This window comes from Xenopus laevis, chromosome 3S (assembly GCF_017654675.1).
Source record: "Xenopus laevis strain J_2021 chromosome 3S, Xenopus_laevis_v10.1, whole genome shotgun sequence".
NCBI lineage: Eukaryota > Metazoa > Chordata > Amphibia > Anura > Pipidae > Xenopus > Xenopus laevis.
Genome location: NC_054376.1, coordinates 83954737 through 83968653, shown reverse-complemented (window position 1 = coordinate 83968653; position 13917 = coordinate 83954737). Strand labels below are relative to the sequence as shown.

The following is a 13917-nucleotide window of genomic DNA, read 5'->3' as shown; positions in this document are numbered from 1 at the left end:
CTGTGTTAGACAACCTCCTACCTGGGGCTGTTGCTGAGATGAGTCATGAGGAGTTGGGTTTTGAGGCAGTTGGTTTTCTGGCCTGCCTCACTGGTTGGTGCCATTGGGGTCTATTTCTCCGTGTTCCATGATCAGCATTGGAATTACGAAAGGAAGGGTTTCGAAAAGATTGGTAACTGCGATGTTGAGCAGACCATGGCTTTTTGGTAGAAAATCTATTTGTTTGCATTAGAAGACCTCTCTTTCCCGTTGGACGAAAAGTGCTTTTGCCCCCTGTCTGTAATGATTTGTTTCAATTCTGGTCCAAAAATGGATTCACCTGACAATTTGTGGTTGGTCAGTTTGTTTTTAGAAGCTGTCGTCTGACCAGTGGCATAGCCATAGAGCTCTCCTGGCAACTACTGTACTAGTTGTGGATTTTGCTGCAAGTCGAGCAATATCTAGTGCAGAATCTGCTAAGAAAGCGAATGTAGCATGGAGTTTTTCCACCTCTGCAGCTAATTGTTGTGCTGATTCAGGTGGTTGATACATTAGTTCTTGGGCCCATGGGAATGAAGCCTCCGGTTCAGAAGAGTCTGACATGGCATCTTGAGCTCTCCTCCTCTTTCTAGCATGTGGTGATTGCTGAGGAGGAGGTTGGAAAGTGGCTTTTATCCATTCCAAAAAGTCCCCTAATTGCAGGGGCATTTGGGATGTGGAGGGTTGTTCCCGCAGATTTGGACCTGGGCGCTGAGTTAACCCTGTAGGGGAGCTGAGAGTAGCCTTTTGTTGCCCCTCATTATTGTCAGTAGTAAACATGGGGTTATGCTCTGGGGTAGCATTGATCTGTGGTAACAAGATCGGTGCCTCTGTTGGGGTACAGTCAGAACAATAATTTTGTTCAGATTTTCTTAAGGTGTTTTCAATTTTTTGCATTTCACCACTTTCTCTGCCCTCTTTGTGGGCCTCTTAGAGGATTTGGCAGTTTGGATGTGGTCCCTGAGTTCCTTAGGGAATCTGATCTTTCCAAAGGTTCTGTTAGCACAGGGCTCTTATGGTGGTAACTCACTTGGAAACAGTAGGGCCTTATTTTAGGCTTCTGTGCTTTGGTGCAGAGTGTAAGCTACTCTTTGCGCTTGCTGAACTTCTCCAGAGTGTGTGACACAGCGTTGAGAAGTCCGTGCTGTTTGTGACGTCATGACGTCAGACGCGCGACGTGCGCAATGACGTTGTGACGGCTGTGTCCATATTGTGTCCATATTGACGCCTGCGTCCAAAACAATACGCCCATGGCACCATGAGAAAAGTTGTCAAAAACCAGGTACCACACTGGTCGCTTTAGGTTTAGGGGAGTAATTGTAAGAAGCTGTAGTACTGTTTACTCTCACCTTATTAGTGTTGGTCATAGGGAGTAATAATAGGTAGCACTGCATACCCTTACTCTAATACATATGCAGCTGAATGGTATTGGGCCTACCAACAGCGTGATGTGCACTCATTCCATTTGCTGTGTAAGCAAGGAGGGAATTACTGGCCTCTCTGGATGCCCTTGTTGCCCCTCATCTCTGATTTATCCAGGGCTGATATCTTCAGGTGATACCACTTGCTGTACAATGCACTGCAAGGAGGGAAAGTCACCATACGTTGGGAAACGGCAAAGCATGTCCCCATACTCCATGGATAACTGCCGATCTGCAGTAATCTTCGGGTGATTCCACTTGCTGCACAACGCACTGCAAGGAGGGAAAGTCACCATACGTTGGGAGACAGCAAAGCATGTCCCCATCCTTGAATGTAGAAGCTCTGAAGCTAAAAGAAAAAAGAATTAGAAAGAAAGGAAACATTTCTGTCCTTCACCTCCGAGGCAGGACAAAGAACTGGCAAGGGGAGGTGAAGCCACAACTTATGTACCAGGGGAGGGGTCAATTCTTCTGTCCTGCATCCAGAGATGAGATTGATATTAACCCACATGTTTGCACTGACAGGAGGGCCGACTAGAGAAATATATAATTAGAACTGGCCCGTCGGGCTCCACTTGTCCATTCTACTGTACTATGCACCTAATATGGAGAATAAAAGTAAAAAGGAATATAATAAGCAGCTTTGTTCTAAAATATTGGTGGCCATGTATTTTAATTGTAGTAAACATCCAGCAGCTGAGGTGAGATACATTCTGGAGGAGGGAATCTATGTAAAACGTAGAAGCTGGTTTGATTTAGAAATTACAGTACATTTATTGTCTCCTAGAGTTCTAGCTTACAATGTATTTTTGTAAACTGTGTGTAATTTATTGTGGTTTTAAAGTGGACCTGTCACCCAGACACAAATATCTGTATTATAAAAGTAATTTTCAAATTAAACATGAAATCCAATTTCTATTTTTTATTAAAACATTCATAGCTGCTGTAAGCTCATTTAAAAATCTCAGCTGTCAATCAAATACGGTCTGCCCCTCCTCTATGCCCTGGGCATAGAGGCGGGGCAGACAATTACTTTCACTTTCCATTCAGCAATTCCTACATGTCACTGTTCTCCCCACATCCCCCCGTTCTCTTTACCATTTAATTGTGTAGCCAGAACATGGGGATGGACATCAGGTCCCCCATTCTGGTGCACAAACAAGATTCTGAGATGATACAAGACTTGTCTTAATAACAATGTCCACAAAATGGCTCCTGCCTGCTTGCTATAATTATGAATTCCCAGACTGAAGGAAACAAGATTCAAATAATTTATATAGTGTAATTAAAGTTAATTTTGCTTGACAAATGTGATAAAATAGGATTTGGAATAATTTTTTTGGGTGACAGGTCCCCTTTAATGTGATAGATAAAATGTATTATGATTAAGGGATACAATCCCCAGGGCCGGAACTAGGGGTAGGCAGAAGAGGCACGTGCCTAGGGCGCAATCAAGTGGGGGCGCAAGAACGTACCTCTTTCTTCAGCCTACCCCTTGTCCAGACCCTTTCTCTCCCACTGGCGCTCTCTTCCCCCTTCACGAATTAAAATATTTCCAGGATGTGCAGTTTATGCCACAGTTCCTGACACACGCAGTTTCTGATGTGCACGCATGCACACTTCTGGCTGTGCGTGCATGCGCATTTCTGGCCGCATGCGCACTCGAAGTCCGGCGCGCAAGGGGGTGAAGAGGGCTGCCGGGTTGCCTTGGGCGCCCAGCTATCTTGGCCCGGCCCTGACAATCCCGAAACGCTTTAGGCGGTTTACAGCAGTGTTCCCAATAAACATATCCAGAAGTGCTGTCTGCCTGTGGAGTTCTTGATATAAAATGTATTACTGTGGGTTTTACATGCAATGAATTGTCAAGATTGCTATGGCCTTTGTTTCTATTTATATTTGATTACATGTACAGAGTTAACTATGACTGAATGAAGATCCCCAGTTCCAGTTTTACATTTTGGGGGAATCCCAGTATACAATTTGATATCCATAACCAATATCTGACTGGAGTCTCCCCCAGAAATACACAACATTTTGGAAGTAAATGCCAGTAGGCTGAGGATGGATGAAAAGTCTTAAAGTGTACTTGTGTGTTTGTGAAATTCCTAGCTGTAATATTTATCATATGTATCTGCTGACATAGAATATTTTTTATATATAACAGTCAATACATTTATAAATATTAAAGGAAAGATCTATCTATCTATTATCTATCTATCTATCTATCTATCTATCTATCTATCTATCTATCTATCTATCTATCTACTCTATATAAAACATACAAAGGAAAGTTGTACTCACCACTAATTTTTAAACCATTAAGTGGAGGTGCAATGAGCATGTGACCACAAAATTCATACAGATAAATACATTACAGACAAATACATACAGACATTGAGACATTTTGTGCTTTAAGCTACCAAAAAATGCCTTACCCTTTAAACAAAACAGGGAGTCACCAGTCGCTTACAGAATTTGGACACTTACTGGTTAATTAAAGTAAACCTTATTCTTTTTCAGTGTGAGTGTAATGGTAACTGGTTCATGTAGATTATAGGTGAAATGTGGATTCCATCACTTGTATGCAATTTTTGTTGCAATGCATTTATTGCCATGGTAACTGGCTACAGTAATGTAATTGTACCAAGTAACATTTTCACACAGTGTGAATAATAGAGTTGGCATAATTGGTGATCTAAATAGGGAGGAATATTAACATTTGCTGCAAGAACTAGAGGCAGATAAAAAAATCGAGTGAACCAAGTTATTAGTTGCCTAGTTGATTTGGCTTATATTTTTAGCAGTTTTAATTTCAGTCTGGTTTACAAAGAAAATAACACTTTATTCAGAAAATATGGCATCCGGGTTTCATGTCTGAACACAATTAAGAGATGGGTACATAATGTAGAAAAACAATACAACTGAAAAACAGAAGTAATGACTGATTCTGTGTTTTAATTCTAAGTTTAATGAAATGTTTTGTAAACAATCATTGCCTCACTCTTGATAAAATAAAAGTTATTTTTATGTTTATGAAAATATAAACAACATGCTGGAGGATAACTAACTCTGCATAACGTGTGCTTTTTAAAGGACATGACTTCTGTTCAGAAGGACACAACTGCATGGAATATTCCATCTGTAAGAACCTAGATGATAAAGCTGTTTGCATTTGTCGGGATGGCTTTCGGGCCCTTAGAGAAGATAATGCTTACTGTGAAGGTATGTTAGCCAAGTATGGATTGGGTTCAACTGGGTATGGATTTACAAAAGGCTGGACCAGCCAATATGTTTGGCAGCAGGTTGTATATTTTATATTATCCTAAGCTGTTAAAAGCTTAAAAGGTTCCTTCTATCAAAATTCTTTTTTTTCCTTCTATTTGTTCTACTTAAAGCAGGTAAAAAGGGGAATATGCTGTTCTTTGTGGACCAATTTTTATGTGCTGTCCATATAAACATGAATGTCTAATGTTAGTTCACAGAATTAGTTAGCACTATCCATACAATAGGGGGCACATTTACATAAGGGTCGAATATCGAGGGTTAATTAACCCTCGATATTCGAACATTGAAGTAAAATCCTTCGACTTTGAATATCGAAGTCGAAGGATTTACCGCATTTAGTTTGATCGATTGAAGGAAAAATCGTTTGATTGAACGATTTGAAGGATTTTAATCCATCGATCGAACGATTTTCCTTCGATCAGAAATTGCTAAGAAAGCTTCCCATAGGCTAAAGCTAGCCATAGATGTTGAGATTTTTAAAAGATCCGATTCTCATCGTGAGACCACGATTTTCTCGGAACGATTGTACGATCATACGAATTGACCATCAACTAAAAAGTATATGAAATTTGGGGGTTGTGGAAGCACTCTTAAGGCTAAATCAAGGTATGTCTAAGTATAAGGGAAGTGCTACTTACAATGCACTTCCCTGGTCCCCTGTCTCATAAGCAATTCAGTATAAATGCAAGTGCATGTGTTTACAAAACAGGGGTTTTTAGTTACAAAGTTATGATCATAAAGTTGAAAAGCCACCATACCACGTCAAGGTAAACCCCATATGGCGGTCCCTAACTTATTTATCTCAGGTCATAGTATAAAAAGACTTGGTTCTCTGCATAATAGCATTACCTGTATTCAGTGTGTGTTGAACATTGGTGTCAGTCTGAAGGCTAAATCCTCCCCCGCCCATAAGGGCTTTTAAGAGAGAGAGATTGCCCAAACCAACGCCCATATTTAAAAGCATAGGACCACCATTAGTATAAAGGGGGCGGGTAAAGGGAAGTGCATTGTAAGTAGCACTTCCCTTATACTTAAACATACCTTGATTTAGCCTTAAGAGTGCTTCCACAACCCCCAAATTTCGCATCAACTAAAAAGACCAATTTGCCAGGAAAACAAAGGGGAGCTGCCTGCTTGGCCCTGCAAACATAGATAGATTGCACTGGGACCGACAAAGATTTTTTGACCTGGCCGATCAATTTCCTGACAAAAATCGTAAGATGTACGATCGTTCGAATCCCACTAACCGCACGATAATTTCGAAGGATTGGTCGGACTTCCCTAAAATCGGTGGTTTGGCAAGAAGAATCGTCGCGTCTATGGGGAGCTTAACAGTAGGTTTTAGTTGGTGAAGTAGGTAGTCAAAGTTTTTTTTAAAGAGACAGTATTTCAACTATCGAATAGTCAAACGTTTTTTAGTTTGAATTGTTCGATTCGAAGTTGAAGTCATAGTCGAAGGTCGAATTAGCTAATTCGATCGTCGAAGTAGCCCAAAAAAAACTTCAAAATTCGAAGTTTTTTTCATTTGAATCCTTCACTCGAGCTTAGTAAATGTGCCCCTTGGTGAGTACTAGTATGGAATCTCTATTATACGGAAACCCGTTATCCAGAAAGTTCCAAGTTACAGGAAGGCTGTCTCCCACAGACTCCATTATAAGGAATTACATTTTAATACTTAAAAAATATTTCTCTTTTCTTTGTAATAATAAAACAGTACCTTGTACTAATCTGCATGAATCCATATTGGTTACAAACAATCCTATAGAGTTTAAATGATTTTTAGCAAAAGCTCTGGAAAACCATTCCGAATAATAGATTTTATATCTGTATAAGATAAACACATTTTCTACTGGGGAAAATGTTCATATCCATTAACCAGGGCAGAAGTTCCAGTCTACCAAGACTGAATGGCAAATATTATATTTATGTTACGCTCCACATAGCTTTTATAAAAGGGTGAAAGCAATGCATACACATTGGCACATGCACTTTGCCCTGCCAAGATAGGTGGCCCTAGAAGATCTTCTATATAAAAAACAGCACTGCATGTTGTGCCTATCATGGGAATGGCAGATATATATTTTGGGGGTGCTTTGATTCAACTGGGAAAAGGATTTGAGGTAAAGAAGAATGCATATGTTGGGGTGAAGTAGAACCTGGAGGAACAAATAGAAAATGGCCAAACTCAACACTGTATTAAAACCCATCTGTTTTAAATTGTGTTTTTGGATCAGAAAGCATTAATATGATATGGGCTCTCGATCCATTCAAAAAGTAGTGCTTCACAGATGTACTATATGTGGAGAATAAATAAGGTATGTTCAAGCAACATGTCCAGTTTGTAAAACTCATACGGTATGCCTCTTCCTTTGTACATATACACAAGTTGTTTTCCCAAATTCCTTCCTTTTATTTCCTGTTTTTCATAACATTTGCTATTTGACCCAAAGAGGCTTGCGTTGGGTTAAGTGCAGTGCCCTTAAAGTGCTTGTAACAAGAGGTGCTGACCTTCGGCATATGAAAGTCAGTGCTAGCCTGGTAGTAATGCAGGGTATTTAATATCAACTGCCACTTTTATAAACATGTTTACTTTGATTGATAGCTATCCTGCAACTGTAAAATAAAAATTTACAAAATCATACTCAATCACACATGTCAAAAAGATATGCCAATAATATTTGAAAACAAGAACATTAAATGAAACTTAATGACGTCTGACTCGACAGCTGCATCTTTGAGATGTTTCTAATCTCTTTTGATATTGAAAAGCTAGAAAAAGATGAATATGTCATCTGAGACAAAGCACTGAGTTCTACTCATAGCAGAATCAAATCACAGCTATTATGATATGCTAATGAATTACAGTATTTATTATATACTGTATGTGCATGCAGATAGGCAATGTAGTTTTTTTAATTTTTGGTAAAACTTTGCCTGTCCTGGTGTTTTAAACAATTTAATTAATTAAATTAATAATTCTAGAGCCAGTTACAGATTAAGATGATTTATATAATGAGCTGACCAAGGACCTAGGGTTCCTCCCCTCATCGTTCAGTGCTTTATTCACTCACACCTTTTATATTAGGATCTTTTAATAAATTCAATTACATTCGCGGTTTTAGAGTTTGTAAGTTTAGTCATGGTTTCAAAAACCTCTAAAACCATAAAAATCTGACCTTTAATAAACAGGCCTCCTAATGTGTGCAGGGGATAGGCAAGGATCTAGACAAATATTTTTATTTTTTCCACCCAGGATTGATGATTTAATGTATACTTAAATATCTAGTTGAATTTGGCCCCTGGCTACATGGTAGGGTCAAATACATATTACACACCTCTACCACCGCATGGTAGATTGCACATAACCACCTTGCCCTGGGTGGGGTAAGAATCATCAAGGGTCTCACTCTACATGATTAGGGGCAGGGTCAGACTGGAGCATTGGAGTCCACAGGGTTCCAAACTTCTTGGGCCCCGTGCGCATGTCATTTTTTTAGGGGCAGCTGATCGGGAGATGTGGTCTGGGCCCGGTTTTTTCCCTGTGTCCTGCCGACCTAGTCCACCCCTGATTAGGAGAAGGAGGTCAAGGATTATCTGGGAACCCAACTACCATACTGCATGATCCCCCCCCCAGTGACAAGTAACAATCAATAGTTATCACATTTTAACACATTTTAAATCAGAATGATTTATGTATTAAACTTTTACATTAAAATATTGAAGACTGAAAGGAAACAAAAGTCCGGTTAAAAAGTTGCTTACAATTTAGCTATTCTATAACGTACTAAAAGTTAACTTAAAGGTGAACCACCCCTTTAAGTTAACTTTTAGTGTGTTATACTGTAGATTGGCTAATTCTAAGCACATTTTCGGTTGGCCTTCATTTTTCTTTTTTTATAATTTTTCAATTATTTGCCTTCTTCTTCTGATCCATTCCAGCTTTTAAATGGGGGTCCCTGACCCATCCAAAAATCGAATGCTCGGTAAGGCTACAAATGTATTGTTATAGCTACATTTTATTACTCCTCTTTCTATTGAGTGCCTCACCTATTCATATTCCAGTCTCTTGTTCAAATCTATACATGGTTGCCATGGTAATAAATATAAACAATAGAATGAAATATAATAATTATTATATATTATTATATATATAATGAAAATAATGAAATATAATGAAAAATAAAAACCAGTTGCAAGTGGTTTTAGAATATCATGCTCTACATCATACTAAAAGTTATTTTAAAGGTAAACAACCCCTTTAAAGGGATACTGTCATGGGAAAAAACATTTTTTTCAAAATGAATCGGTTAATAGTGCTGCTCCAGCAGAATTCTGCACTGAAATCCATTTCTCAAAAGAGAAAACAGATTTTTTTATATTCAATTTTGAAATCTGACATGGGGCTTGACATATTGTCAATTTCCCAGCTGCCCCAAGTCATGTGACTTGTGCTCTGATAAACTTCAATCACTCTGTACTGCAAGTTTGAGTGATATCACCCCCCTTCCTTTCCGTTTGAGAAGGAAAAACAGCAGCCTGCCAGAAAGCATTTCTCTCTCCTAAAGGCACAAGTCACATGACAGGGACAGCTGGGAAATTGACAAAATGTATAGCCCTATGTCAGATTTCAAAATTGAATATAAAGAAATCTGTTTGCTCTTTTGAGAAATGGATTTCAGTGCAGAATACTGCTGGAGTAGCACTATTAACTGATGCGTTTTGAAAAAAACATGTTTTCCGATGACAGGATCCCTTTAATGTTAAACTACAACAATATTAGCAATTTATAATTCCCCAAATTATAGTATATTTACATGGTTGCCAATATATATAAATCCTTTCTGGATTTAAAAATCTGCATTTTTTACAAGATTTCATGTTCTTATGCAATTAATACTTTTTAAAAATAGTAGTTATCAATTTACTACCTTGTCTGATATGACAGTTTGTTTCAGAATAATATATAATTGCTTTTATTACTAATAATAATGAGATTAAAACAGGCTTCTCGAAAAGACTCATATGCTAATAGCATAATTTACACCGGTGTTAGTGATTAAAATTGAAGCTAAATTGTCTTGTTCAGAAAGACATGATGATAATTACGCTAAGCATGCACAACTGGTTGTCTAATGAAACTTTGATGAAAAGAGAGGGTCAAGCCTTTCCAGCACATAAACTGCAGGATGAACCTTCCCTTCTTGTCTACATAAATTGCATATAAAATATACAGATATGTGTTGTTTACTTTAGGCATGTGGAAAAAAAACAGGTTCAGAAATGATGTAGATTATGAGCAAAATGACACAGAATATGTACATTTAAATAGACTGTATTTAGGTCTGATGCCATGCATATTAAAATATACACTATCATCAAAAATAACTTACTTAAAAACAACAGAGATCATTTGCCACAGACCTGGACTTAAGTGCAAGATCCCTTAGAGATAGAAAAGTAAGCCTTTTACCGCCTTTTTCCCAGCTACTGCAAATCCTTCTCATTCAGACAGAGACCAGACGGTCTTACAGGCTCAGAAGTAAAGGCCATCCTTTAACTGCCATGTCAGTGCAACCATTCATATTTGGTAAAAATAAAAATCTTAATTTCAACCAATTTTTCTGTTTGCACAGTCTATAGAGAGAGAAGGACACTGATGCGTAAATAATAAGCAACAGAAGTTGAATTCATTTAGAAACACTTTCTAATGGATAAATTTGACCTCTTGGTTACTGGAAACAAATCATTCTCCACTCTCAGATCCTCTGAGAGAACCGAAAATGTATAAATGTATGGAAAACACATTTTAAAGCACAACAAACATAAATGTATGGAAAACACTTTTGGAGAAGGCCATGCCAAGATAATGTATATTAAACTATACTAGGGCTCTTGGAAAGACAGTTTTTTTTTCTAATTGAAATACTGGAACTCTCATAAAAGAACATTTTAATATATAATTACTTAAAAGACAATAACTTTGACAATATTTGGTGGCTCCAAGGAGTCTTCTCTTGAGTAAAGGGGAGATGGGGCCCTGTCTGTCAATCTGCCAGTCATAGGAACCGCACACTTATATTTGTTTTAAAAACCATTTGCAACTGGGAGGAGGCCACACTAGTTAAACGTGACTGTACCCCATGGGAGTAAAAATGTACAATCAGAATATTCATTAGGCTATATAAGAAATGGGTATTCTGCTTTCTCTTGGTTCAGTTTCACTGTATTTAAATCAGAGGTAATAGCCTTTCTCAAGGATCATCACCTGGTCTGGACTGGGATTCAAAATAGTCCCTAGTATTTTAAGTACTTTAGATTTTTGTAAGCATCCACAATCACTAAAGTAAACTGAAAATGGTTGTATGGAAATAAGGTACCAGGGTCTATATTGAATCCCAGTAAAGACCAGGTGATGATTATAATGTCTCTTAAGGTGGCCATACACGGGCCGATAAAAGCTGCCGACAGACTGTGTCGGCAGCTTATTGGCCCGTGTATGGGGGCCCCCGACGGGCTTCCCCGATCGAGATCTGGCCGAAAGTCGGCCAGATCTCGATCGGATGGGTTTAAAAATCCCGTCGGATCGCGGCCGCATCTGTTCGTTGATGCGGTCCCGCGATCCGACCGCCCGTTTGCCGAATGCTAGGATCCGATCGTTGGGCCCTAGGGCCCACGATCGGATCTGCCCGATATTGCCCACCTCAAGGTGGGCATATCGGAGGGAGATCCGCTCGTTTGGCGACATCGCCAAACGAGCGGATCTTTCCATGTATGGCCACCTTTAGCCTTGAGAAAGGCCATGACCTCTGATTTAAATAGCACCAATGATGGCTAGCTAGGAATGCATTGGCTTATTGAGATCAGGCTTGATGTTTTAGGAAGCTGGTGTGTGCAGAATAGCTCTGCCAAGTTTCTCAGTCATTTGATTTTCATCCCTGGCTTTAGACTGCTAATGAAAAGGTGTAATCAGTCTTACAAAAGCAAATGAGTGAGGAAGAGGGAAAGCTTCCAAACGGATGCTTGAGTGTTTAAGTTAATATAGCCACAACAATGCTGCCTGAATCGTTCACTGGTTATGTCTTGGTTGCTACAACTCCTAGCACAAAACTATGGGTTCATACATTGGATCAGACCTTACCATTAAAGTATACCTTATTTTGAATATAATTTGGTTTTAATGTGTGCAGTGTTTTCCATGATTATGAACGATTGATTGAAATCATAATGTTGGAATAGGTCTGCTTTTAAACTTTCAGCTTCCAGATATCAGTGCTTGATCCATATAAACAGCAGAATAAACATGGAATGTATTTATGTATTAGACAACCATATCTCATAAGATAGCATTTGAAATTCACCCGGAGTATATGAAAATTATTTAAATTATTGAGACAGTAAGCAGTGAAGTTCAAGAATAGTAACGTTTGGAAGTTTTTGTTTTAATTAAACTTATTTCATACTCATCTTTTTTTAAATAAATTGTTCTTGAGAATGTATTTAATGGGTTGGTAGTGTATCCTACAAGGATATTGTTCTGTGAACAACTCAATTGAGCATTCAGTTTAAATTGGTCTGGAAAATAAATCTTCCATGGCAACTGCCTGTAAGTTAGATAATAATTAGAAAAAAAAGGGAGCACTCAAAATAAAATATGACAAATATTTCCTTTTTGATGGTAGCAAAGCACTAGCAAATGGGATTATATTTGTCATGTCAAGCTTTTATTAAGGCATACTGTATATACCATGGCATATAGACAGAGAGGGTTCACTCTGGGAGGGATGACTGCTCTCAGGCAAAACCAGTTGCAGTTAAGACGACTCTGTCTGCTTGTCATGGCTTACAATTAGGGATGGGCGAATTTGACCCATTTCGTTTCGCCAAATTCGCAGCCGGTGAAATGTCGCAGACGCCCATTTAAGTCTATGGGCGTCAAAAAATGTTTGTCTGAGAATACAATTTTAAATGCTAGAATGTATTATTTGCAATTCACACAGTATATATCATATTAAAAACAACAACATAATAAACACAACCGTATGCCTTTAACAATGTGTTTCATTAAGACACCTGGCAGGATGTAGCATCTATTATTTCCTTAGAATAGTTTTCATAGTTATTTGGTGCTCTTGTAAATCAACAAGCATTGTGCAAGAAAAGTGTGTGCTTTAAATAATCTTTTACAACTCTTTTCATCACTGCAGAAAGAGTAGTAAAAACATCAGAAATACTCATAGGTATAACCATCTCATGCATGAATCATCTCATGCATAACCACCTCTTGCATGATTTGGCTCAGTCCAGGAAAGAACCATCTGCTATAATCAAGGATCTTACCCATCTATCATTCAACTTTTTCAATTAGTTGAGTTCTCAATGCAACTGAAGATACAATTGACTGGTTATTATTAATAAAAGAGACACCTGAATTAGGAACAGAGTGAAATACGCTGCCTGATGGACTTTTTAAATCTCACAGCAGTGTTCCCAAGACAGCTACTTTATTCTCTTATCCCAACCCTTGTTGTGGCATTGCCCGGCAGCCTCCATTTTTATTAAACGTTAATATACTTGTTAAAATGTAGGCCAATCATTTAATACAAAAGGCTACCCAGTTTTGTTATATATAGTGATATATTTTAGTTTAGTAAACCTTTATTTGGATGCCATCTAACCTTGTGATAGTTCACTTGTAGACCCAATATTTAGTACTTATGAGATGTTATGAGATGATCTTCAGTGACATATGAAAAATTGATAATTATCATTGTGTGCCCTGCAGAGGGAGGTTTCATACTTCTTACTTTCACCTCTTCACAGATATTGATGAATGCACTGAAGGTCGTCATTACTGTCGGGAAAATACAGTTTGTGTGAATACTCCGGGCTCCTTCATGTGTGTCTGTCAAACTGGCTATTTGAAAATTGATGATTACTCTTGCACAGGTAAGGAAAATAAAATCATATAAGGGAATATGTCATTTCAACACACACGAGAACATAAAAGTCTTTTGTTGCTAAATTCTTAGAATTCTACTTATTTCAATAACAATAATAATATATGCATTCTTTTCCTTTCCATTTCTATGATCAGGAGGTTGCAGCGTTATCTTTTCATAACCTATTATAAAGAAGCTAAAATATTATAACAAGATTATAAATCAAAATTAAAAATTTCAATTACTCTCTTTAA

At 38.1% G+C, this 13917-nt stretch overlaps 1 protein-coding gene across 1 annotated transcript in view; it reads left to right on the top strand.

Moving 5' to 3' along the window:
• Positions 1-13917, top strand: part of nell2.S (neural EGFL like 2 S homeolog) — a 132198-nt gene that overhangs the window by 76367 nt on the left and 41914 nt on the right. Inside the window, exons 12-13 of the mRNA XM_018255905.2 lie at positions 4533-4661; positions 13545-13670. Of these exons, the coding sequence (XP_018111394.1) occupies positions 4533-4661; positions 13545-13670 (255 nt within the window). The remainder of the gene's footprint in view (positions 1-4532; positions 4662-13544; positions 13671-13917) is intronic.